Here is a 27,417-nt window from a genome sequence, read left to right on the forward strand (position 1 = left end):
AAATTATTATTAGAATTGTACTGATTTTGAATCGGACATTTTGCAAGTTATGATGATACAGTAACCGGTAAATATTGCATAATAGAGCTTTATTGTTGATTCACGCGTAATAGAGCAGTAAAACCCTTTCCGAAACGAAATACAAACTTCACGGTGTGCGACAGAGACAACGCTATACAACTCCGAAATTAGCCGATTGACTCTTTCCAATGGTCGATGTGCAATATCGCCGGGCACTGTTGAATATACAACAAAAGTTTGCTGTTTCAGTGTTACTTTGTACACTGCCAGGGCAATTTTTATCTAGGGTTGTCCATTAAGAAAGTATTATTAAGTTGCATTATACTTTTGGACGGATGGAATCGATACTTAAAGTATTTTTATGGATCTATACAATTTTTGAAGACTTTTCAAACTCCACTATTATTTTGTTTATATTTTTATGCCATATTTATGTTGTACAAAATATATGTTTATATGTTTTTGCTATGGGTTAAGTCGTCTTATATTATTTTGACCAAGTTGTTAACAGGTCTATTACCCATGTTTTACCGAATACCTAAACTCTTTCTAAAAAAATATTCGTGAAAAGCAAAATATTTAAAATATATTTTGTACAACTATTTCTTGCCAAGCTAAAAGACAAATATCAATATTTTTATATTGTATTAATAAATTGTTTTATCTAATCTAATGCGTTTTTATTTGCGCCAGTTTAATTCAACGACTAAACCTCACTAAGGCGTATTATAAATAATTATCTTGAGTAATAATCTCTTTCAATATGATTGATAATAAAACTAATTTTAAAACGTTTGTTTGTTAAGTATGTCTAATCTCAAGAACTACTGGTTGGGATTGTAAAATTGTTATATAGTTGGATAGTTATATTGATTTCCTTGGCTTTTTTTTTAATTTTATTTTGAAGTGATTTTTTATATGAATTAAAAACGTAAGTTAATAAAAAATTTATTCAACAATGGAAGGCACTTTCAGTCTTACAACTCGTCTTTCTCGCTATCATCATATCCTTCATCATCATCAACTTCTTGTGATGGTGGCTGCATACCAAGACCACCGCCAAAACCGTAAGGGTCTGAGCCGTGTATCTGAAATCACAAAAAAATTAATATAATTTTTCTAGTTTTAAATTGTTGTTTATTAACTTTGGTTAAAAAAAGAATTACACATCGAAACCTCCTTTGGTTTCTTAAAGTCGGTTAAAAATATTCATATTATCAAATCCAAAATACACGCCTTTTTGGTATAGAACTGGAATCATGAATTTTATTGGCTTTTCGCAAAAGAGCTATCAGCTGTCAGCTATCGGTGTAAGAATAAACATGTTACCCTCAAAATTAACTTTGAATATTTTTATTCATAACTTTAAAATAAATGGACGTGCCAAAAAAAATTATTATACCTTTGTGTATTCTTGCTCCATTTCTGCTGTCCAGGTGGTGTCCTCTGCATTCGGCAACATCCAGGTTTCACAGAAGTTCGTGTGTTTGAAGCAGATCTACGATAATATATTATTTGTTTATGGATGGATTTTTAAACAGCACATTGTACTAAAAACTTAAAAGAAACTATTCTATGAAACTAGCAAGTGTTTAAACTCGTAGAAAATAAATTTAACCGAATTTAAAATTAAGCACTAAAGAAAAAAGAAATAACAAAATGACCTTCATTGCCTATTATAAAGATTAGGGTAAGAACTGAAACGAATCTATTATAAACGCTTGTATATGAGTATTATTTAAATATCACATTTAAATAACGGATAAGATTCGTTTAATACCCGTTAAAAAAATTGTTCCGTTCGCTTGCTTCAAAATACGTAAAAGTTACTGGTACACGTTTAATGTAAAAAAGTTTATTTTGTAGATTAAGGCTCGGGTATTATACTAGTATTTGTTAACGGAGCGTTCAAGTATTACGTCACGCAATTTTTGGAGATTATTGACTCCCCCCCCCGCCCCATGTAACGCGCCGTAACGTTTTTCTGTACCCAAGTATAGTAAAACGTTTCGTGACCACCTAGTTACCATTATGTGGTGTTAAGTATTGGAAAGTCGAAAATAATATTAACAATAACGCGTAATTCAATCCCCGCCCCGCATCGTAACGTTTTACAAAAGGACCCCCCCCCTCCAAAATTCGTTACGTAATACTTGAACGCTCCCTAAGATACTTCATCCGAAAACGTATTTGCCAGTTCCTTACTTACGTATGCATTGTGAAATACACCTTAATACAATGTATTAAAACCACAACTATTCTAAGAATCTAATCAAAAGGCTATTGTTCAAAAATATGTTTACACCATTTATACAATGAGATTTTTTCAGCCATGAATGTCAAAGAAAGATAAGGAATCCTCTTAACCTAAAAAACATGATCAATGGAATGCCCCCCCATTGGGAACGGGACCTCTAGGGGCTCCCTATATAAGATTTTTGCCTATTGCATCTATTGATAATTTATCTTTTATACATGATCAGCCTTCTATGCCTGACTCATGTAGAGTTTTAAGACAAAGAGTCCTTTATCTAGTGTTAATTGCGTACATAGAAGAATCCATAGCATAGCCAAGATTTGAATGCATGATATTCGCAGGGCCGGGTTTAGAGTAGGGCAACCGGGGTTTCCACAAAAGAAGGGGAATACAGAGAAAAAATGTTTTAAATTCCAACTAGTCAACACTAGTCCGGCCCTGGATATTTGGGTTACGACAAAGTCGCGATTAAAAGTAGATATATGAGTTGCAACTAGGTATAATATCATGCACAAACAAAAAGTTAAAGCAAATTATATGTATAAAGCTCTGCAAATTCTCTATATCTCCATTTAAACAGTTATGATAATGAACGAGAATTAATTATATATAGCTGTAAAATATACCAACCTCTTTTTCTGCATCAGGCATGATATCATCATGAGGCCTCTTCTTATACAAGTCTGTGATTTCATCTTCATTCTCCTCAAACATACGCTCACACTGTAATTGTTAAGTACATATTTGATATGTAGTTCCTTAACTATTCAAACATATGCTACAATCTACAAATTACAATATAATTGATTAAGAAATAAATTCCAATTTATTTTTAATTCACTAGATGTACTCAAATATTATCTGTAATAGAATTTATAACGAAAATATAACTGGGAATAATTTGATACAACTCTTAAATCTGTAGTATAGGTACCAGTGTTTTTATAATACTAAAATCTCACTTACATAATACTCTAAACTCTTATTCAAGTCATCATCGGTGACAAATTTGGTTTTGGAGAAATCTGGATTCATGCCCCCTCCCTCTGTCATGAGTTGCATGATAGCTAACTTGCCTGTTGCTTTATAGTACACACGGACATAGTCATCCATTTTCTTACCTATAATAATAACAAATAATAGGTGGTATTCTTCTAAATATTGATCATAAATATGATTCTTGATTGTACTTTTCTCTGCATGGTTTTTCAGCAACTATATATATGTAGAATAGATAACGGTTAATTATATAGAAAACTTTACGGCCCATATTGATAGTCCATTAATAACATAATTTTATACAAATGGAATGGTTAAGCGATCCAGACCAAAATATATTTTTTTAAACTTTTCTGCCTAGAATTAATACCAGAAGAGTTTTATCTAAATAAACTAATTTAAGAAAGTAAACTAACAAATTCCATCAATAAGTTCAGAAATGTACACAGCTGATCTGTGAGCTGGCACTTTGTCTTGCATTGTGTTGCCTTCAGAATCCATTCTAAAGTTTCCCACCTGAAAGTAGAAATTTGGGTTACAATTTACACAGACAAACACCGATAGAACTAATATGTTATACATTGCAAGAGACTAATAACATGACACAAACTTAATAAAACATTCTCCAGTTTTTACTTAAATGCTATTGACAAATTTATAAGTAAAGATCAATAGTTTCTTATTGAATCCACTAACAGAATATGATTCCAAGGATGTAATTCCTTGGTATTTTAACCTAATACGGTTAGTACAGACTTAGGACCAAATATTACTTTTAAGACAATGTATATATCTTTTTATAACTTACATCAATTTTCTTCCATTTATCCACTTTCTTTATGGCTCTGTTAAGCTCGTCAAAAGTGGTTCGGCACACTGAAATGTATTTTAAGTTTGTTAAAGTGTTAAATATATCGCACCTCCGCTCAAATAACGTCACAACTCCAAAAACTACATTTTTCAGGAAAGACATTTAAAGTTTACCCAACTTAATTTGTTTAGTTTTTGGATCATAATTAAAAAGGGAACTATTTTAGAAGAAAACTTTCTTCACCGAGTTATAATGTTTTTTTAAGCTCTATAAATTCATATTATTAGTAATCTGAAAATCCTGAAAAAAACATTGAAATAATCTGGGTTGTGACACTATATGTACAAAAAATACAAAGTTTTATTATAATTTGTTTATTATAATGACACAAGTATTTTTAACTTGTAATGAAATACAATAATATATTCTTTAATATAACGTGTATTACACACATATTAGACTTTGAAATGCCTTTTTATATAAAGACAATTAAATTTTCAAACTTATAACTGAAAAAAAAACAACTTTCTATCAAAATTAAATAATCTATGTACTTCAAAACGATCAACAGTTTAATTAAAACGAGGGTAGTACACCTCTATAGCATTGAAAAAATAAATCAAATTAAGGAACTTATAATTTACAACGTCTTAACTGAAAAATAAACAATTCACACTCTATCACTATAATATATAAACACTCTATGAAAATTAAATAATCTAGGTATTTCAATACTTATTTAAAATCACAATTTGTAACAGTAAGTCTAAAAATGAACTTCTATCAAAATAAAATACTTTAAGTACTTATAACAATCAGCTGTGCAATAACACGAGAGTAGACAGTGTAATAAAAAATAATTAAACTTATAAACTATTATAAAAGTTGGCATAAAAACTAGGAATGTGGTTGTTAAGAAGTAATGTCATTAAGTCATTCTTTTTCCGTTCCTTAATCTCTATTTTAGCAGCATAAACTTGCTTTAGATCAGGAACTATTATTTTTTTATTTCGAGAAAGTAAATTAGTTTCAGACCATTCAATGTCAGTGTACGACGTTTTGTACTTTAAAATATTTGGTGCGGCTTTGGTAATCATCATCATTTTAACTTCAGAAATCTTTAGCTTATTTAAAGTAGTAATACCTAGATCACTAACTAATCTTTTTAAATTAATAAAATCGGTGTGTGATAGTTCATTAACTCTTAGTGGTTCCCCAGTTTTCTTAGCCTCTTTAATTATTTGTACGTACTGACTTGGCACGTAAATTGGACCAGTTTTCAAGGAACGTTTTATTTGCTTTTCGATTACCGAATGTATGGCATCACCTTCGTTTTGCGTATGTCCGGCTATCAAAAATTTATGAGTAATAGAATTTAAATTACTAAACTTCAATATTGCATACATGTACAATCCAACAATAAACTTATTTTTGTTTTGGCCGCAACAGTTATCCGAATAAAAAACTATATCAGCTAGTTGGTCACCCTCGTAATCATGCAATTCTTTTTCTATATATTTAAGCAAACAGCTACCAATCTCATCTGAACCCCGATTACCCTGACCCTCGTGCCAAAAATAACAATCGGTAATACTGTTATTTACAATAGTGTCTCCATTGTAACTATCGTCTTCAGTCTGTTGCCTTTTTTTCTTTTTTCCCGATTCTTCTGCTTTCAATTTGCTTATCGTAAAGTTCATATTATTTAATTTGCTCTTATAATAAAAAACAGAAACATCACCACGAGGTACCTGTAAAACTGCTTGTAAATCGTATACAGATACAATCAGGTTTTTGTTTTCTTTTAGGGCTATTTTATCTCGCTTTTTTTCTTCCCTGGATAAAACCTTGTCCACTAAATGTTCATCATATTTTTTTTTGAGCAACAGTTTACTTTCGGGAACTGCATTTTCATAAGCTACACATAATTCACATCTGTCTTTTTTTGGCACAAAAAATCCTAAATTAAATTCACCGTTAAAAATACGACTGTACATTACGTAGTTTCCAAAGTTGCGTCCATCTTGTTTACATTCATTCACATAATCTCTATGTAAGTCAGATATAGTCTTTCCTCCATCAATGTATTCTCGTGTTGTTTGTGCTCTTAAATAATGACTTTCAATTTTCGGTATACGTTTTATATGATTTCTTATATCATTTTTTATAGTGTCACCTACAGTATAATGTTTACCGTGTTTCCCTCTTTCATCTTCTTTCAAAAATCCTCCAGTAGATTTCTCTGTTACAGTTCTAATTGTTCTATCATTAATATCCAATGTATTTTTAAACATTGTTTTGCAAACCCTTTTTAATGAACCTTCAACCTCAAAGTAAAATGCATAGTTGATTTTTCGATTTTTCTGTGCTTTGGTAGACCGAAACTTTATCTCTATCTGTTGTATGTGTTTGTGAATGAATAGTCTCTGTTTCTCTAAATCTTTCAAAGCCCAATAAGAATCAAAGATTTGAATTCTTATTTCATCGGTAAGAAAATAGCTGCATTTAAGTCTACAACCTTCTCCACAACTTGGTTTCATTTGTTTCTTAGAAATATTTCGTCCGGACTTCGTTTGATAGGGTAATCCAGAGTTTCGTAAAACTTTTGTTATATTCTGCTTCCATTGTGCCTCTCCACGGCGTCTCTTACGTGTATTGAAATTTCCCTGTACTACGGTCTCGTTTGGTATTGGAGAATGAATACTATTTAAGTTAATTTCTTTGGAAGTTGAAGGCAAGCATTCATTGTTGTCTTGATTTGTTTGTTTATTAAGTGACAATAGTACAGAGGTAGATGTTGGAGAATTTCTATTAGACGAAGGAGTATCAGAAGAGGATGAACTAGATGAAGATGAACTAGATGAGGATGAACTAGACGAAGAGGAATTTGTAGATGAAGTACTAGATGATCGCTGACGAGAAACTACTAAATTCTTGCTACGCTTTTTGGAAGACAATTTATAATCACGATCTTTAACAGAATCGTCTGTTTCTTCACCCGTAGATTCGGGTTCTTGCAAATTACAGTCTTCATTCTCTATTCTATTACATTCTACCTGTAAGTTGGGAATGTGTGTAGTAGGTTCATTTATATGATATGTATTCTCTTTATTTGACGTGTCACAATTTTCTTCTACATCTTTTGGTTGCGTATCTTCCGCCACAATAGACAAGTCATCAGTTACTGTGTTATGATGGTCATTGGGTTCCAGACATAATGACAATATTTTTCTGGATCTGGACATAGTTACAAGTGACACCGCCAAACCGAATAACACCTGAGAACAAGATGAACAACACAATTAGTTAAAAACAATTAAATACCTACCTAAACATTTTTTAAGGTTTTAAACTAAAAAAAAAACAACAATGTGGCCTCAGGGAATTAAAAAAAAACATTATGCGTAAACAGTACCTAAAATAATTTTATACTATCACTATACGATAATTTTAAATTAATAAATCTATCACTTTATTAATAATCATAGTCAAAAACACGAGCATAATTGAAGACAAATCAGTTTTCTTGCTGACACATAGTTTTATTTTCAGTCGTTTTATTTATGAATAAAGTCAAAATTCAACATAATTCAGATTTATTATCTAATAAAACATATTGTGCCATCATCCCGATCACATATACTGTCATACATTAGTACAGGTCAGTATTAGTGATAAACAGACATGTTTAATAATATAATTTCAATCACGTATACCGTCGTAACTCTGCATAGGTCAGTATTAGTGATTAACAAATGTGTAAATTGAATTGTTTCAATCCCGTATACCGTCGTTACTCTGCATAGGTCAGTATTAGTGATAAACAAACATGTTTAATAATATAATTTCAATCACGTATACCGCCATAACTCTGCATAGGTCATTATTAGTGATTAACAAATGTGTAAATTGAATTGTTTCAATCACGTATACTGGCATAACTCGACAAGCATCAGTTTAGTTGCAAAAAAGAAAATAAAATGTTACTTACCTCGTTTACAAAGACTGTCTTGATTCGACACAATTCACTTTTACTGAACAACGCCCGTATGACCACCTCGCGCAAGTCGTAACATGACACTGTTTATGTTCGCCGCGGCACAACTTTCGGTAAACAATAGAACGTCACAAGTGCCATCTAGGGACAAATAATTGAACTACGTCTATGACGATTTATGAGCATGAAGTATGTGTTATTCTGATACGAATGGTACAATTAAAGTCATTTGACATTTTATCGAGTTATGACGTTATTTGAGCGGATGTGCGATATAGTATAAGTTCTATGAAATAAATACAGTAAACACAAACCTAAACATTTCAAATTTCGCGGATCAATTGCTCCAGAAACGAGTACAATAAAAAAAGAAGAAATTAGTATTGAAAATGTTAAATGCATTTTAATGGATCCCGTTCAATATTAGTGCTTTTTCAGTGAAAAATTAAAAGATAATGTGCTTGTAAAATTAAATTCGACGTGTTAAATGTTTATCATTTTCTATACTACAATGTATACACGAACTCTTTTCTGATTGGTTCGTCAACTGTTCATAATCTATGAAATTTTGTATATTGTCAATAAAAAGTTTCATATAATTGAAACTATTTCCAAAAAGTATTTTGCTAATAATATACATTGTCAAATTCATTTAATAAATACTTAATTTTACGATAGAATAGACATCATTATATTTAAACAATAATGATAACATTGTGTAAGAGTCTATGGATAAGCACAACCCGCACCAAAAAGATCTTTGAAACATCATAATTGGTCCTTGTGATGACAGCTTATAGCGGATGTCAAATGTAATACTTTATTAATATATTATAATTAAAATAACAATTTGACAAAAGTAAAAATTCAAATATTATATTTTATATTTTTTCGCTTTCTTTGCTATAATTTACATAAGAAGAAAACAAGTCATGAAAAACAGTATTCTTTTGACTCCTTGGCTCACCCGTTCTCCGTTTTTCCGCCCGACCCCCTTCACCCTGAGCGACTCAACCTAAACCAACATTTAGCAGTTCGCATTTGATCTCCATGAATGAGAGACGTATGTTTGACGGAATGCATATATTTTTTGTGCACTTAAAATCTTCTCAGAATCTTAAAATACCGTAATATACAAGTTTATTACTTCACCGAGTGCAGTTGATACGAAAATTGTGAAGAAAAATAACAATTTCGATTAAAAATATAGGTAAGTGTTCAATTGACAGCCAGCATCTTTTCATAATTTTCGCTTTTTAATCACTTAAACAGTGATTTCAATTGCTTTAAAATGTAATCATAGTTATTTAGCAGTAGAGAATCATTATTTTCTTCACATATTGTAATATACCATAAGTTGTAATGTTACCTATTTCATGCATACGTTATAAATAATGAGACGTAATATCTTGATCTATATGTATGTGTATGTGTAATATGCGTTATAAACTCAGTAAAAAATGTAATTTCATAATGATAGCCGCGCGCTCTTGTAGTAAGTAGTCTTGTCGACAACTTGGCAACGCGATGTCCAATTAAATTCTGTAAAAAAGTTAGATCATTGTAAACAAGCAAGTGTCTTATCCAACCGGCGTTTCCCTTTGTATTTTGAGTGAAATCGGCCCTTTGTCCTTCAACGAAGAGCGTTGGGTGCGCCAGGGTATAGGAATTTCGACTCTAGAAAAGTGCCATAATACATAATGATATACATTTGTAGTTCGGGCCGCGCGCTGCCGTTCCCCGCGTCGTTTCCATATAGTTGTGTTAGTGTGTACCTACGGTGAATATGTCAGTGTGGTCCAGTGTTGCCAACTCGGATTTTGAAAATTACGTAGGTCAGATTAAACAATTACGTAGATTTAGCAAAAATTGTATAGGAAAAGTTCGTAGATCTACGTACTTTTTTTTATGAGTGAAATGAAGAGGGTAGGGTTGGTAAAACTGAATAAAAAGAGTGTTATTTTTTTGAAATGGAAATAAAAAAAAATATATTCATTATTATTTTCTGGTAAATTAAATTTGTACATGTTTTTATTAAAAAGTTTAATATGATCTTGCGTTGGCCCAGGATTACTTTTCAGATCACTTTTTGTAAAATGTAACCCTGTGAGGGTTTCAGTAGACTGAGGTCCGTTTCTGATGTTAGTTTTCATCAAGTTTATTAAAGAAAAACGTCGTTCAACATTTGCGCTACTATGAGGTAATGTTAATAACTTTTGTGTAAATTGGGCTAGGAGGGGAAACTGCTGAGTTGCATCTCATTTTTTTTATTTTGGCAATATGACGCCAAAAGTCATCTGCTTTGAATATCTGATCCTCTTGAAATGGTAGATTTGTGTTTCTTAAGTGCCCTGTAAACGATCAAATTGTTTGTCAAATTTTACGTGTTTGTCAAATTATTTGATAGTGTACTGCTGTGTTTGAGGCGTTTGTCAAACAATCTACGTGTTTGTCGTGTTTGATGAAAATCTGGATTGATGTCGAGTTTGACAAACAGGTTTGAACGTGTACGGCGGTGTTTGTCAAACAAGATCTCATTCGTTGTATTGCCATCATGGAGGACGCTACGCTCAGTGACGATATGAGTGGCATTATTACGAACAAGGAATTTACGTTGCATTTCATATCTGTTTATCGTGATATGTCAAATAAAATGTTGTTATGGAAAATAAAATCAAAAGATTATATGGACAAGAACAAGAGAATTTATCTCTTAATTTCAACCATTCTCGACTCCATCGTCTTCTTTTTTTGTATTGATACACAGTGCTAGAGTCAATGCCAAAATGTGTCATCTGAATTACTCATTGTAAGCGCTCGGCACGGCGACGTCACGTTACGAAAGGAGAAACCAGAATGTACTAGAAATTTAACAAATTTGTTTGATATTTGGTTTGATCATCTAAGCTATTGTTTGATGAAAACGTGAAGTTTGACAAACATATTTGTCAAGCAAATTTGATCGTTTACAGGGCACTTTAAAGTTCTCCATTCCCGGTCTGATTGTTTTTAACTTTTTTTTTTCGAAAGTAATAGATATTATGCCTATTCAGCCTAATGAATTTGGATATTGTGCAAAATTTTCAATTTGATTAAAAATACGTAGATTCTGTGACTGAAGTTCGTAGGTTTTCAGAAAAGGCCTAAAATACGTAGATCTACGTAAAAAGACGTAGAGTTGGCAACGCTGGTGTGGTCGTGCGGTAGTTTGTTTATAGTGTGTGCTGACGTAAAATAGCCTCTATTCTGATCGGTGTAGGGGGCGCTATGCTATGTAGGTCGGCGTCCTCGTCGCTGTTTGTCTATCGATCTCTGCGGTGGCCAATGGCATACTATGTCCTGCGCGGCTTTACCTCACCCCTCACTGGTGAAAGCCGGTGCGATGTAATACGCTCACAACGAACTTTAATATTCTACAATAAAATATTGTTATCTTATCTTGAAGACGCAACAGCGTCAATCGCTTTGTCCGCTTGCAGCCAACTAGATTTTGTATTTTTATATTGTAAATGTAGCTCGGGAGTAGGTGATAGTTCCGAATGTTTTGTAGACTTGGCGGTTCTGTTTGCGGAGCGTCAAGGGTAGTGGGGTGCGAGGGGAAAACGAGCCTGAAATAGAAGCGCGAATTGAAAACGCAGCGACGTGGCAACAGCGCCACTGTGCGTTCACGTTTAGTGTAGATTCAAAATGGCGCCTGTGCGTGATCGATACAGTGGATTCCTAGTTAAAATGTCCGTATTTGTGAATAATTGGGTTGTTGGTCAGCCCAAATGGTGCGGCAGGACTGCGGGGCGTGTGCCTCGCAAACCGATGCCTGACCTTAAAGTACGTATCATGAGGAATATTGAGCTGTAATATGTATAGGTATGGATATGTCCATCAATAGTAACTTGTGACTAGTTTATATCACTTGCATATTCGTATCTAGCATCGAGGCCTTATTCTAAGACAAATATATAGGAAATGGTACATCGTATGAGAAATTTTATTCCCTTTCAGGTTACAAACTGGTTACGTAACAATTACATTATCTTTTGCACTATGGTCTCTTGTATTGTTACAATTAAAGAATTCATTACTTTCTGATTCATTCGGAAAGTAAAAGTGTATAGGATCTAAATGAAATACGTTTTTAGAAAAAGTTTAAAAAACAAAAAAATCATAAGGTTGCGATTGATACTGACAAAAAGATGGCGGCCGTAGTCGTATAATTAAGACGCAGTAGCAAACTTGTAACGTTGGCAACGTCGCATCGATGTTAAACCCAGTCACTTCACTTGTTTCATCCGATAACAACTTTCAAGGCTGAACATTTCGTAGATATCACAGTTTGTACTGAGTTAAATGCTTAGTACGTAATATGCGTAATTTAATACATGTTTTATTTTCGCCTTTGCGATCATATTAAATGTCTGTTTTTGCGGATTCCATATTACGGATCAAAGACATATGGGTAATTAGGTACTTCATTGTTGTTACAACTTTCACATAACGGTTACGTTTCAAACCTTATAAAAATGTTTCTTTGCTATCAGTCGATTATAGAAATTCCTTTAAATAAACCACACACTAAATATTGAAAAAAAAAAATGTTTCTTTGTTTTTAAATGACCTGTATAAAATATATTATATCAGTATGTTATTTTATATATTATTCCTTAGAAATTATTATATTAAACATATTTTATTTCTGTTTATTATATATTAGTAGACATAGATAGTAGATATAAATTTAATTTGTTGCTTTTATTGCTACCGAATCAAAGTTTAATGAAGATGCCATGAAATACCTACGAGTTACGAGATTAATAAAACTACATGTTATTAGAATATTTCTTTTATTTTCCTTCAACAGTTTACATCTTAAAAAGACTCATGGAAATTTATTGACCGACTTCGCTCTATAATATAACCTTGATTAACAAGGTTCCTAAGTGCAGATATTATGTCTTTACTTATTTGATCTGAAATCGACCTTCATTTTTTATAATGACTAATGCAATATTAATATTTTTTTATGAATTGAATTTATAATGTATTTTAAATTTAAAGCATAAGACCTAAATAAATATCAGCAGAAATTTATGAAAACCTAGATATTTCATTAATGTTTCCATCCGGTTACCATTTGTCAAGACTGTATTCGTAATATACCTACTACTATATATACAATATCTTATAATAGGTATCACTATGCCTACTAACTAAATGTGAAATCATTCCAATTTTATTCTTCACGTTTAACGTAATCCCAAAAAAAATACTTTAAATAATTTCGATAAACAGAAAGATTTGTTTTGGTCTACCAACTTTGTGGTGAATCGCCGTTGTTGGCATTTAGTGTTACGTCCGTTTCGCTTGTTATTATTTTGTGCGACGTTGCCGGTTCGCTAGATTCTCCAGGTTCGATTACTTCGTTGTCGGCCAGCTAACGAGTAGAAACTAGAGGGACTAGTTACTGAGCTTCAAGTCAGTCGAGCGCGCAGCTTGGTGCGCGATGTTCGTGCGCGGAGGGCTCCGCTCATTTCCCTGGTTATCTGATTCGCATTCTGTGCAAGTGTGAGCGAGATAGCTGTGTTAGGTGAGAGGAAGTAGAACACAAGCGAGATAGCACTATGGCAGTGTCGCAACCTCGCCCACCTGACCGTGTTGACGCCGCGCTCGAAAAAGTTGCGCCGTTGCGCTATTTGGAGGCGCACGAATATGCTCGCACGGAGCATGTCGTGACGCGTTATTATCACAAATCATTGTCTTATCCAAGTTTTTTGAGTTCTAAGAAGATCAAGCTAAACATTGAAGATTTTACTGGCGCCTGTTACATTATAAAACGGTACGTAAAGATAAGCTTTTGGAAGAGGGAAGTGGCGTTATCTATATATATATTGAGATAAGTAGGTTGGCACTCACGTATTGATATTAATTTCCATATACATATTTAACATCTGGACGGTATAATGCATGAACAATTTGGCTGATGCGACGTAATACATGATTGTCTGTATTTAATCGCCATTTTCTACATCGGTGACGAATACTGCCGCGCCGTCCCCGTTTGTTTTAACCCAGTCAAAACTGGACCTTACTGTCTTTTCTTTAAGGTCATTACTTATAAGCAACACTTGTAGATATGATTCATTATAGAAAATAATATTTTTATTTTATTGTAAATAAACTACAAATTACGATTTAAATATATGGTAAAAGCAATAAAAACTTAATTTTTTTCAATCGCATCCATAAAAAAGGCGGGATCCGGATGTGTCATTACTGTCAAATTATTTCTCTTTGTCAATGAAGTACTTTTCGTGGCGCGTTGAAAGTTACGTGAACGGATCGCATTTTGCGTCGCTTTCTTTTGCATTTGAGAATATAGCTGCTGTGTTATCGATTTGTATACGTTTTCCGCTATAAATAAATGTGAGTTTGTGTCATCGCCTCCATCGCAAAGACCGGTTTTCCTTTAAACCTGTGTGGTAGAGCTATTTGGAATAGCTTGGTAGCTAACTTTCGAGTGGACGCGTTCGATATTTAGTTGCGTAATTTGTTTATAAGCTGCATAATGCGTTGATAAACGTCACGTTTTCATACTTTAAATAGCCCGACCCACGCTTATTAATGTACTCTGACGTCATCTCTAACTCGACGCCGATAAAAATCGTCAAGTTATAAGAAGCTCAACTTCAAAGTAAGTTACATTACGTAATGAAAACGTTATTATTCTCTTAATCAACCCGAACGATTATTTAGCCGTCATACATAACCTCGCCGAAAACAGCTGTTGTATAGAATTAACGTTTAACATAATGTACAACCGGCTGGATGATTATCGGTTGCAACGTGTTTTCAAAAAAAATATCCTTTATTTTGTACACTTCTTTTTTCTTTTACTTATAAATTGTAAGCAATGCTTAAATAATCAAATGGTTAACTGTTGAAAACACATGGTTATGTAATATCTATGTCTTGGAATCCATGAACCCATTGTTACAAATAATTATAACCTCCATTTTAAATATCCATGTGGTACTGCAGTGGTCATGAGATTGTCACATGGCTACAACACTTACCTTATATTAATTACCACTACTAACAATACTCCATGTAATATTACTTGTCAATAGCAAGTAAGATAGACGGAAAAGAAAAATTATAATTAACCTTTCTTTCATGGGAGCATGCATTGAAACTCGAATCCTTTATAAAATATGACATTAAATTTACGTTTTAGTTAAATTGTGACAATATGCAAAATGCAGTTTAAGTACTTTAGTACCATACTTCTGAGAAATTGAAACCTCATGTTAGTTTACAATATTTTTCTGTCATATGATATCAATCTGTCTGTTTTAAATATTTCTAAGAAATATAAAGTAGTGCACATGTGGCAATCACATGTTCGATTTAAAAGTTATCATAGGTAAATTTTCTATTCTTTCAACTTAATGTACACAAGATATCTTTAGTTTACTTACCACAGTGTTAATCTGATTGATTTTTGAGTATGTAATTCAAGATAATAATAAATTTGTTTGGACTTCATTATACCCCTTTATCCCGTTGCACATTCGCAATAGATGTGACAGCTGCGTATTGAGGGACATAGAGAATTAGCATTGGAAGCGTCTTGCTTGAGTAGGTAATGGCGTGCCGAAAATGTTAAAACATTTATTTTTCTCATAAACATCAAATCATTTATTCTTCCATTAAAATTATAATTAGTATTAAATTATAATTAGGTTAGGTTTTTAATATAGTATTATTGAATGACATTCATAGTTTATAAGGATATAGCTAAATTAAAGTAATGAAGAAACTTAAATTTAGGAAAATAATGCAATATTAATAACATAATGTCATATACTACAAAATATAATAAGATGGATTATATTATATATTAGCATCAAACTGTTTTAATTTAGACTCCTTAGATATGGATATGTTAAAGTATATTATAAACTTTAACACATAATATAAAATTTAATATAATATCTTTATAGTAAAAACTTGTTTAACATATTTTTTGTTGAATTCCAGGTGAACGGGTGATGGGCCTGTGTTGAAAATGATGAAACGCACAGGACCCAGGCTTGGGCCAGATGAGCCTACACCTATGTCACAGAGTCCTGCTCAGGTAACTAGTCTTTGTTATTATATGTATTGTCTGCTTACTGTTGATGTGATATATTAATAGGTATATATTGACTTTCTATAATTGGAATTTATATACAAAACAACTCAAAAACTGAAGTTCAAAGATATGTTAATGTTATTCACAGTACATCTTTTTTGATGCAAATTAGAATTATAGGGTCAATTATTTATGCACTTAAATACAAATTTACTATACTAATGTTAGCAAAGATAATTGTGAATAGAATATAGTGCAAAGCCCTTGATAATTTGTTTCGTATCCTCCTTGCGTGTGATGTCATTGAACCATTACACTAAAGGATGCTCTCATTTGAAATAGTTAAAGTATTATACACAACTAATCTTTGGAGAAAACTAGTGTCTTTTACCTTCACTGCTGATTTACATAACGGCATCTGACTTTGAATTTTAAATGTAGATGCTTAAGTAATGGATTTCCACTATTTTAAATCAAACTCAAACACATTTATAACTTTAAAGCCAATACAAAGCTGAAATTGTTTTTAGTGGGTTTTGCTCATTTTCAAATAAACAATTTTATTTGTGTAAATAAAATGAATACTAGTCATGTTACAACTAAGTATTCAGTATACCTATTTCTCCAACTCGGTTGCCTGTTGCATATAGCATACCTATGCATTTATCACAGTGATAACACTCGTAAACACTAGGTTATCACATGTTATCACTGGTTGTATACTTACAAACATGTTGGGAATACTAATTATAGGAAGGTAAATCGCGCCATTTTTCAACATATTACAATATACGATGTAAGAATATTTTATACGCAAGGTCATAGAAATTGTGAAACTTAAATTGTAGTGTTTAATTTAATCACCAAAAACTTTCTTTTACTTAAATAAAATAAAAAATAAATATGTTTATTATGGAACATAAGATACAGGTATCAGATATTCCACGTCATTAAATTTGAATTTGTAGACATCCCTACTCATCGGCAAAGAAGACAGAGGGTGTAGGCCGAGAGAAAAAGCCGGCGTAAAAATCTCCCGGTACTCTTTTAAAATAGCAAATCATCAAACAACACTTATTTTAAAACAAATATCGCAAATTAATTAGAAGTAGCCTGTCTAGCACTAGTCCCAGGCCCTTTTATCAACTAGATAATCGTTAACTTTATAGTAAGCCTTTTTACACAGCTAATAACAAGAAGCAAGTATTAAGACAATGCAATAATAATTGTATCACTTGATATAGTATAAACCTACGTTAGGGTAGGTCACGGAGATCAATAACGGTATGACGACTCACCCTGCACGTTGAAGCTTATTTTCGTATTAGCCCGATCGTTGCATAATAAATAAAATGTCTACAACGATTGAACAATGAAGTAGTAATAATATGACAGAAGTCTTGTTTAAAATAAAAAAGGCGATTAAACTCAATAGATATTTTAATAAAAAGTACAGATATTTTATAAAGAATATATGCTTTATTTTTAATTAATTTGTTTCTGATTTTGAGTTGAATTAAATTATAATGATATCAGCAAAAAACATAGTAAAAAGAGAAAGTGGCGTTCGCTTTTGTAAAACTTGTAAATTCATACTAAATATTTTCCCGAACAGATTTTTGAACATTAAGTCCTTTTTCTTATTATTTATTTTCTACGCAATATCCTGTAAAGGATGTACAAACGTTTAAGGCCTATTTGATGTCATATATGATATAGTACTATAGCGATTAGGTGTGGTTTGTTTGAAATAGGTGATCAGATATAATAGGACATAATGAGCGCGACTCAGTCAAGTTTTATCTACACTATTTTCGTAAGATTTGCAATCAAATGATGCACCTTTATACTGATATAAACTACACTTTCCACTAAGCAAGACTATAGAGCCCTAACAACCTATAATTAATTTGATTGGTCTGAATAGACGTGTAAGACTTCACTTTGACCTAACTAGGAGATGCCGCCTATCTTGCAAATTGGTATATATTCGTCTCTCTCTTTCACTGTGTAGCGTAGTTAAAATATTTACGATTTCGTGTTTAGATACCTACTTGACATTTACCTAAACGGGGTACTCCATATTATTGTGACTACAGGCGTTGACTTGTGCCATGTGAATCCAACGCGTATAAATATCACGGAAAATGTATTTATAAAAAATCGTATTCTATCTATTTGTGCCGTAACTGAATCACGTTTGGCACGCGCTTGTGGATAGTCTACAATCTACATAAAATATAGGATTTTGTTTATTATTTACATTTTTTAAACGCGATAATTTAAGCGTTTTGTCAATAATGTGGCAAAATGAGGCTTGGTTATCTGTGATTGGTTTATTCAATGCATAACACGTTTGAATTTGCGCACGAGAATTTAAAAAAATCGTTACAGTATTAGCGTATTCAATAACTGAATAATAGTTTAAAGTTAGTTGCACTAGGCGTCAAACCAAAATTAAAAGTAACTTATTTTGAAGTAAAATCAACAGTTACTTGTTCCCCCGAATACTATATTTGTATGATTTAAATAAAACATTGACTCTTTCTTTGTTAACATCGTACGCAATGTTTACAAGTTCCGAGAGCTGGTATGATACAAGGTCGTAACAAAGAGCGTTTTAAGTTTAACCTCGATATGTTTTATTGATCCCTTGATACTTTTTGTTTCATCTTTTTTGTGCCCTTTAAATTGATTACACACTTTTTGCGTTGTTAAAAATGTGGTTTGGAAATAACATTCGTTCTTAATCTGCTACTGTAGTGTTGACTATCTAACTCAATCCAAGCCATTTCATGAATAAATAAATAAAGCACTAATAACCAACTAAAAATAAAATATTTTTAATTTCTGTCTCTGTTCCATAATAATTTGTTAATCTAATAGGCAAGTAGGTGATCAGCCTCCTGTGGCTGTCACGCCGTCTACGTTTTCGGTCTAAGGCAAGCCGGTTTCCTCACGATGTTTTCCTTCACCCTTGGAACGAATGTTAAATGCGCACATAGAAAGTCCATTGGTGCACAGCCGGGGATCGAACCTACGATCTTAGGGTCGGGGATGAGAGTCACGCCCAAGCCACTAGGCCAAGAAATACCAACTAGGCCAACAGACCACTAGGTCGTTAAACTTTCTAATATCGCGTCTGTATTTATAATTCAAACTGATCTGTAATAAGTTAGAAAGGTCGGCAACGCACTCGCGAGCCTTCTGGCATTGGCACTGGTGTCCATGGGCGGCGGTATCACTTAACATCAGGTGAGCCTCCTGCCCGTTTGACCCCTGTTCTATAAAAAAAAAGTTAAATCAGGATTAAACTGAAATTCGTTAGACTAGAGTACTTGTGACATTTCTATAATTTTTTAAAATCTTTTTTAAGTTCAGATATGTTTAGGCTTAGCTTGAGCACTAATTCGCACTTAGTATGTGCATGTCCCTCAATCCCGTTGCACGTCTTCTATAGACGTGACAGCTGCGTAATGAGGGATAGAGAGAGTTAGCATTGGAAGCGTCACGCTCCGTTGGGCGATGGCGTGCCGAAAATGCTAATACAAGATATTTTTCCGTATACATTTCGACGTAGTTGGTTTTACAAAGTGTTAAATTAGATGGTTACATGATTTTAAGGAAATTTATGTTTTGGTTTATTGTGTTAAATTAGATTCGTGGCTACGGGATTCCAGTTCTTTTTTTACCTTAAGTACTTCTGAAATACTTCTCTACAATATAATAAAAGACCTGTATTCGTAAATACTAAGATATTTAAAGTGATATTACAATTGATAAGGAAAACTAACTGATTATTAATTTAATTCCCTTTAGTAATAAAGTAATTCTTTTGTTCTAGATTCAGCAGGCTGGTGCAAGCAATATGCATACTTTAGCTCAATCAGCGCAACCTCAGATGTTAGGTAAGTTGTTAATTTAACTTTGTTATATAATGAGAAAAGTTTGCAAGTGAAGCTCTACCAGTACATTGTTTGACCTTTTCACGAAAATTCTTACAACTCTTCGGTGTGGTCCGTGAGCCATTCATAAGGCATTTATGAGTTAAAGGCCACGTGTTTTACGATTTATACTATTTTTAGCTATACAATTAAAATAAAATTATGTTTTTATTACAAAATTATTAGTGAAATTTTTGTTACAAAAACTTAAAGATGATAAAGATAGTCTTGTTACGAGAGAGTTACTACATACAAAGTAAATTTTATTAAGCAAGCAAATTTCGACACCTAAGTCAAAAATTTCGGGAACTTAGTATAAAACGCATTTTACCGTCGTCTACGTAAAGATCTTTATTTATAAGTCGGCCTAGGAATCGGATCAATAAGTGCCCGTATCATTGTATATTATCTATAACTAGAATTCTTTATTTAGGTGCAACAACAATGCTATCAGTAAGCAACGCGTTTAATCGCGGTCCGCCAAGACCAGCGGGCCCGCAAGTGATCAACTATTTAAAGGCGAACACTGTGCAATACGCACCACCGCCCAAGCAACAACAGCAAGTTCCGCCCAGGCTCAAGGTGAGTTTTACTTTCAGGTCTTAAGAGATTCAATATTTCTCTTAATCTTCAAAAAGAATCTTAATTTAAGTGCTGGTACCTTAGTCAAAGTGAAAATTAGTATACAGTCAAACCTGGATAAGCGAAAGTTCAAGGGAGCACAATCTCATTCTCGCTTATGGAGGTTTCTCACTAACCCGAGTTTCTTGCTAATGCACATGGGTAGCGTTTCTCTCTTATAGAGGTAAGGAGGAGCAAGTACGAATGTAGTAAATATGTAATATGATAAAATTATGTGTATAATGTGCACAACATATTATGTACATATATATTTTATTTTATTTAGTACTAATTTACACTTAAAAAAACCGTCAATTTCGTTTGGGTTTCTGTTTTTGTATTTTGAATGTTTCTCTCTAACTCATAAATTTTGTCGAATATTGCTTGATCAACAACCGCCGCGCCGCGTATTCAAAGTACTGATGGACCGTCTCCAACGCATTTAAAGTACATAATATAAATAAATAAAGCCCGACTGTCGCTTATAGAGGTAAAGATAAGTAGCAGTCTCACTCACGGAGGTGCATGAGGGAAAAACGACTCTCTCTTCCAGAGGTTTCTGTTTCTCGCTAATAGAGGTTTTGGGAGCTTAAAATGACGGGTCCCGGCTATTACTCTCACTTATAGAGTTTTCTCAGTTATCCAATTCTCACTTACCCAGGTTTGACTGTACATATAATTCGCTTAAGGAGATTTAAATGCTTCTTCATCTAAGAATAGTCTTGCATAGTAGGTTTCTAATTTTAGACCATTTATGCAATTAATAATAATAAATGTTTTTTAGCTGTATGTGGACTATTGAACAGCATTTATTTTTTCCTAATTATTTGTATGTCCCTCCATCCCGTTGCACGTCTTCTATAGACGTGACAGCTGCGTACTGAGGGACAAAGAAAGTTAGCATTGGAAGCGCCACGCTCCCTTGGGTGATGGCGTGCCGAAAATGTTAATACATTTATACACGTGAAACCATTATCGATCCATGGAAATTTGTTGCTCACCTCTTAGGGTCTGTTTCACAATGTACGGATAAGTTCTACATAAGTTCCAAATTAGCTATTTATTACTTATTGGTAGGATAAACACTATTGTTGCGTTACACGACTGTCAGATAGCGCTATTCGTCACATGTCCATCATAAGTTATGAGTCCGATGAATGTCAAATAGCACAATTTATCTTCCAAATAATTTATGTGTTGCATAGCTATTTGGTACTTTATCCATACATTGTGAAACAGACCCTTAGAGTCATAAATATTTTGGACAGGCACAGCATATCCACTTTTCAGCAAAATGATGATCCATTTAAAAAGATAATTATTGAAACTACTAAATTCTTAACGCTCACTGTTGCGTCTCTTATTCCCAAAATTAAATGATCAATGAAGCTCAATCAAAAGCATCCTTCAAATATTTTATGACTGACGTGTGTCAAATGTCATCTTTATATATATAATTCTTCTGTGAGTGTGTATGTCACTGAACTTCTCTCAAACGACTGGACCGATTTTGATGAAATTTTTTGTGTGTGTTCAAGGGGATCTGGGAATGGTTTAGATTCATAAACCAGCCCGCCAGGTGGCGCTGCAGTCGGTACTTTCATACTTTGCTCTACTAATTGCTTGAAATATCATGCAGGACAACGTCTGTGGGGTCCACTAGTAAATATATAAGTATCTTGTACTAGTTCAAAATAAACCCTTACTTGCAGCTGGTAACCCAACCCACCACCTTGAGCATGAGCGGGCGCCAGTCTCCTGGCGTGGGAGGAGTGCCGGGAGCTCCAGCGGGGGCTAGCTTCCAACGCCTCAAGGTAGAGGACGCTTTGTCGTACCTCGACCAAGTGAAATACAGGTTTAACACTCAGCCGCAAGTCTACAACGACTTTTTGGACATCATGAAGGAATTTAAGAGCCAGACGTAAGTATTTTTTGGTTTTTATCAATTTAAATAATTATATTCTAATTTAGAGCTTTTTTTCCTATGATTTAATGATAGTTGTAGATAAATTTTTGTCTTTATGAGTTTTAGTGTTTCAAAATAAAATAAAAAACCAAAACTTCTTAATAAATATGTTTCCCTTTCCTATTTTAAGTGTTAACATTGGTGACAGGAAGAACTTCAAAATTTGATATATTAATAATATATAATATTATATATAATTTAATAGTAGCGTGATTTGTTTCTTTATTAACATTGTATACATTATATTTTGTTTATATACTTGTGAGTAATAATGCCTAAATATATTTTACATTTAGTCAAGTTCACAACTATATCAGTTAAAGACAATAACGAAATGACATTTAAATGTCAATTATAATTTATATACATTTTATTAATAACCTCTCCACCTCAATGACTATTATTTTTGATGATCAAACAGTAAGATTAAATCAAAATATGTAAAATAGTTCTCGTTACAGCATAGACACCCCGGGGGTTATCACCCGGGTATCAAACCTGTTCAAGGGACACCCAGAGCTGATTGTCGGGTTCAACACCTTTCTGCCTCCGGGTTACAAGATTGAGGTGCAGAGTAATGGACAGGTGAGAAATTTTTAAGTAAACATATAATCTTTGAGATGGTAGATGTAAAATATAATATATAAAATACATTAATGGATGGATCCCGTGTAATTAACACATTTTTTTTTTTAATATCTATTCATAATTTTTTTGACCCCATTAAAGTCTATATAATGAAATATAATCGTAGACGTTCCTGTCCTGGTGGTAAATTAATGATATGAATAAAAAAGGAATTAAAACACCGTGTCTTTAGAATTAGCAAAAAGGTTGTTTTGGTTATCAAATAAATAAATTACTTAAAATGATGACAACAATTACCGTTTGATCGCAATGATAAAACTAATGGCTGTATATTTTCTGATATGACACAAACCTATCAAAATCCATACTGTAAAATTCCAACATACTGAAGCTAAGTTTCTTCTAGGTTTCGGTGTCTATGCCTTCTCCCACGGGAGTAGGAGTACTGCCACCAGTGCCAGGTGGTAACGTTACCAATGTCCCATCCGGGCCTCATACACCCCATGGCCCAGTGCCCAGTTCTGGGCAAGTGTTATTGGGAGTACACCATGCGCCGGCGCAGCCTCAGCTAGTTCATATATTACCAGTGCAACAGTAAGTAAACATCTATGGTATTAATTAATATCCTCTTTTAATTACTTTTTATAATATGTTCAATTTTTTTTAGTTATATTCTGTTTTTGAAACCCTTACTTAGAGTTCAATATCTGGTGAATTAAGCTTTTTTGACATCAAAGACAAGTTTATCTTTCACGTTTTCGCTTAAAAATTCAATGGGTTTTTATTTTAATTTAGTGCAAATGATGATATTAATTACCGATTGAGAGTAATGATAAAAACTTTCGGCTGCTCAAATGAGTACTGATCTTACCAAACTTACTTAAACACATGCATCACCTATAACAAAAATACATATAAGAATGGCACACAGGTCGGTGAGCCAAGTGGTGCATAATCTGTCTGTAGCACCAAGTGCTGCGAACACATTGCACCATATATCTCAAGCTCATCAGCAAATTGAGGCAGCTGCTATTCATCATACAAGTGGTAAGTTTTAATTAAATAAAAAAAATATTCGTGGAGTAGGGTTGTTTTGAGAAATCAAAGTAGTAATGAAATAACCCTATTTCTGGTCAGTTTGAATCGAAGTAAATCCTATATATAATATATATTTTGATAAAATTGAATTGAATTCTTTAATTAAAGTGGAATAAATTGGTTAATTTAATTCCTTCAGACTGTCTTTTTCGTTTGACATTCCCCCCATGTCATCTTTTTCATAACCCCAACGTCCCAACTTAGTGCTATGGAATTTTTATCTTAGAAAGTCGATACATTCAAATGTGTCAATGTTAAAATTGAAAATGGAATCTGGAATACCTAGTACCTAACAACGATATATTCTTAGAATAACTACATAGGCACGTGCTAAGGTGAAATTAAGAATTACTTAAAAGAAAAAAAAATAAGGCCACATATGTTTCACTGAAAAAAAATCACATATTTTTCATCAGAATTTTTTTGTAGGAATGAATGATAGTTTTATGCCTACGAGTATAGGCGCTTTGTATGAAAGCGGTATTATATAAAGTTGTCCCAACAGGTGGTGCTACAAACACAAGCGTACACTCCGCCGCCGGACAACAACCTGTGGAGTTCAACCACGCTATCGAATATGTTAATAAAATTAAGGTAAGAATATTATAGATATAGTTGTAAAAAAACATTTTTTATTGTGATTTTTAACTTTAAAAAAACATTAATAGTTTGTTTTGAAACACCAAATTTTTTCCTTGCATTTTATAAGTCAAAAACGTAATGAATAATAATATCATAAATATATTTTTTTATTACAATTTCACTTATAATTTAATGATTTATTATTATTCATATTTTTATAAAATTTGGTCATCAGTCATAGTATATACTAACTCAAACTGAACTGCATTTAAAACTACGCACAGATATTATTTTAGTGACATTTTTTAGTACAATTAAAATTAGTTATATTTGATCGAATTAGATTGTAGAGTGTAACTGACCTCATCACTACTTACACATGGATCTTTTGTCAACAGTCTCGTTTCTCCCGTCAACCGGACAAATACAAGCGATTCCTGGAGATACTCCATGCTTATCAGCGAGGTCATCGCGACGTGAAAGAGCCTCAGGCCAAACAGCAGACTGAGCAAGAAGTTTATTCCCAGGTAACTAACGGGGTTTGCATTTTTTTTTAAGTGAAACTTCTTTTGGAGCATGAGGGTCACGTCACGAAGACGTGCAGCGTTTTTGTCGGAAAAAAGGAAGAGATTGAGAAGTGTAAAGAGAATTTATGAAATATTAGTATTTTACGCAAAATAATTTATTGAAATCTCAAATGACTAATTGTAAATTAAAATGCCACGTGTTTTTATTATCGAAGAAATAAATTTAAAAAAAATAATTTATAATTTGTATTCATTTTCGTCACTTTTTTATATTTTAATGAAAATTGAATTCCTAACATAACTTCTTTTTCCCTCCCTCTAAATTTCGGAAATCCAAAGTTTTAGATTTGTATAAATATGAATTAGACATAAAAATTAGTTTGCCAAAGAAGTTTCACTTCGGACATTTGTACTTTGTACGCAAGTACTTTTTTATAATTTCTTGGATTTAAATTGTTTTACTTAGTAATAGGCTAACTGATGGCTAAACATTTCTTTTTAAATAAAAAATAAAAATAGTCTATTGATTTTATTTGTGTCATAGGTCGCAAAGTTGTTCGAGAACCAAGAAGACCTATTGGCGGAGTTCGGGCAGTTCCTGCCTGACGCCAAAGCCGTCACGAAGCCGCCTCATTGCCCTCCGCATAATAGGACACCGCCGCCACCCGTAAGTATCATATGAAATATAATATGGATCATTTAATATTATATATTTATTTTATTGCCTACCTAAAAAGAACCATTAGTGCACATAAGGGATTCGAACTCACGACCTCGGGGTTGAGTACGCTTAATTCCCTAGGCAGCACTACACAGAGTTAACACATGATTTTCTTATAGTCTCGAGTGGAACCCGAACCTGAAAGATTCACAAGTGCCGCGGCTGCATCGCCACCACTTTCGCAACATACGATACACCATCAACAGGTAGGTTTATATGACAACATTCTCCGACGAATTTTTTTTTACTCATATTTTAATATAGTTATATTAATTTATAAATAAGAAAGGTCACGGTATGAATAAACAGGCTTTAAAATATACATGAGTGTATAGAACAGTAATTTTTCACTAACAATCCTAAAGCTTATGACACTTGTATCATAATTTATGTAAATTATATTATGAACAGCTGATAGGTCAAAGAGTTTAACTTTTGGGAGGTAAATGACTAAAATCCAATCCGTTAATAATGTAACAATTAAATAAAAGCCAGATTGTGTTATGATATTAATGTAAGATTATTGTTAGGTACCCAAACACACCAGCACAAGCAATGTGGCAGCTGCACCCCCTCAGCATCATCATCTCAAGAGATCACCAAGCTTCTCATCATCTACACCAATTGGTAAGTTTAACATGTTTTGAAGTAGCAGAAAGTAAAAAATGTATAAAAATTGGGTCTATGAATGAAATTATTAAAATAGTAAGTATTTTAAACATTGAGTTAGGTAATTTGTAAAATATTTATTCATAAATCAAAGCGCTATTAAAAACTCAAGTCATGCAGCCTAGGTAAAATAATAATTAAAAATCACTATTTTTTATTGTCACAAAAATTTGTCAATATAATAATATAATATAACCTCTTGCAACTCTCATAATTAATAAATATTTGAAGAAAGTTGTCCCAAAATCATTAAAGAATATTTTTGTACACCATAGCTTCCGGAGCCCCGCCACCCAAGAAGCCCCGGGCTTCGGTGCCTGGGACTACGCCCTCGACTCCCCCCACGAGCCTTCGCGATGTCTCCTACGCAGAGGCAGCTAAACTGGCAACTGCGCACGAGTATAACTTCTTCGATCGTGCTAGAAAGGCGCTCAGGTCGCAGCAAGTGTACGAGAATTTCTTGAGGTGAGCATATATTTTATTAATGA

General features: G+C 33.0%; 3 protein-coding genes across 10 annotated transcripts in view; 1 reads left to right on the top strand and 2 right to left on the bottom strand.

Annotated features, from left to right (window-relative positions):
- Positions 1 to 957: 957 nt before the first annotated feature.
- On the bottom strand, positions 958 to 8,617 carry LOC125054995 (protein seele). Its single transcript, XM_047657174.1, has 7 exons — positions 8,400 to 8,617; positions 4,086 to 4,153; positions 3,694 to 3,793; positions 3,245 to 3,399; positions 2,909 to 3,001; positions 1,424 to 1,519; positions 958 to 1,109 (listed from the first exon to the last, which is right to left on the bottom strand). Exons 1-7 carry the CDS (start codon positions 8,485 to 8,487, stop codon positions 999 to 1,001), a joined length of 711 nt encoding a protein of 236 aa, XP_047513130.1. The 5' UTR covers positions 8,488 to 8,617; the 3' UTR covers positions 958 to 998.
- LOC125054994 lies at positions 4,758 to 8,366 on the bottom strand. The gene is made up of 2 exons (XM_047657173.1): positions 8,080 to 8,366; positions 4,758 to 7,366 (listed from the first exon to the last, which is right to left on the bottom strand). Exon 2 carries the CDS (start codon positions 7,331 to 7,333, stop codon positions 4,955 to 4,957), a length of 2,379 nt encoding a protein of 792 aa, XP_047513129.1. The 5' UTR covers positions 7,334 to 7,366; positions 8,080 to 8,366; the 3' UTR covers positions 4,758 to 4,954.
- Positions 8,618 to 9,118: 501 nt separating the features above from the next.
- Positions 9,119 to 27,417, top strand: part of LOC125054992 (paired amphipathic helix protein Sin3b) — a 30,219-nt gene continuing 11,920 nt past the window's right edge. For 4 of the 8 annotated variants that reach the window (XM_047657164.1, XM_047657168.1, XM_047657167.1 and 1 more), the window contains exons 1-14: positions 13,547 to 13,915; positions 16,120 to 16,216; positions 20,058 to 20,121; positions 20,591 to 20,739; positions 22,491 to 22,699; positions 23,194 to 23,329; positions 23,739 to 23,926; positions 24,264 to 24,379; positions 24,936 to 25,024; positions 25,411 to 25,539; positions 26,084 to 26,206; positions 26,380 to 26,466; positions 26,791 to 26,887; positions 27,205 to 27,394. In XM_047657164.1, the coding sequence (XP_047513120.1) occupies positions 16,148 to 16,216; positions 20,058 to 20,121; positions 20,591 to 20,739; positions 22,491 to 22,699; positions 23,194 to 23,329; positions 23,739 to 23,926; positions 24,264 to 24,379; positions 24,936 to 25,024; positions 25,411 to 25,539; positions 26,084 to 26,206; positions 26,380 to 26,466; positions 26,791 to 26,887; positions 27,205 to 27,394 (1,646 nt within the window). In that variant the 5' untranslated portion in view covers positions 13,547 to 13,915; positions 16,120 to 16,147. Of the gene's footprint in view, positions 9,296 to 11,438; positions 11,911 to 13,546; positions 13,916 to 16,119; positions 16,217 to 20,057; positions 20,122 to 20,590; positions 20,740 to 22,490; positions 22,700 to 23,193; positions 23,330 to 23,738; positions 23,927 to 24,263; positions 24,380 to 24,935; positions 25,025 to 25,410; positions 25,540 to 26,083; positions 26,207 to 26,379; positions 26,467 to 26,790; positions 26,888 to 27,204; positions 27,395 to 27,417 lie in introns of those variants that run through there. The other 4 variants (XM_047657171.1, XM_047657172.1, XM_047657165.1 and 1 more) reach the window with 3 other exon arrangements.

The sequence above is a fragment of the Pieris napi genome, chromosome 13 (assembly GCF_905475465.1).
Source record: "Pieris napi chromosome 13, ilPieNapi1.2, whole genome shotgun sequence".
Taxonomy (NCBI): domain Eukaryota; kingdom Metazoa; phylum Arthropoda; class Insecta; order Lepidoptera; family Pieridae; genus Pieris; species Pieris napi.

Excerpts from the sequence above, each read along its gene's own strand:
- LOC125054994 (XM_047657173.1), bottom strand. The coding sequence starts at position 7,333 with ATGTCCAGATCCAGAAAAATATTGTCATTATGTCTGGAACCCAATGAC.
- LOC125054995 (XM_047657174.1), bottom strand. The coding sequence starts at position 8,487 with ATGCATTTAACATTTTCAATACTAATTTCTTCTTTTTTTATTGTACTC. Across the intron at positions 3,400-3,693 it reads TGAACTTATTGATGGAATTT|GTAAGAAAATGGATGACTAT; the intron begins GTTAGTTTACTT and ends TTATTATTATAG. Across the intron at positions 1,520-2,908 it reads TGCCTGATGCAGAAAAAGAG|ATCTGCTTCAAACACACGAA; the intron begins GTTGGTATATTT and ends ATATTATCGTAG.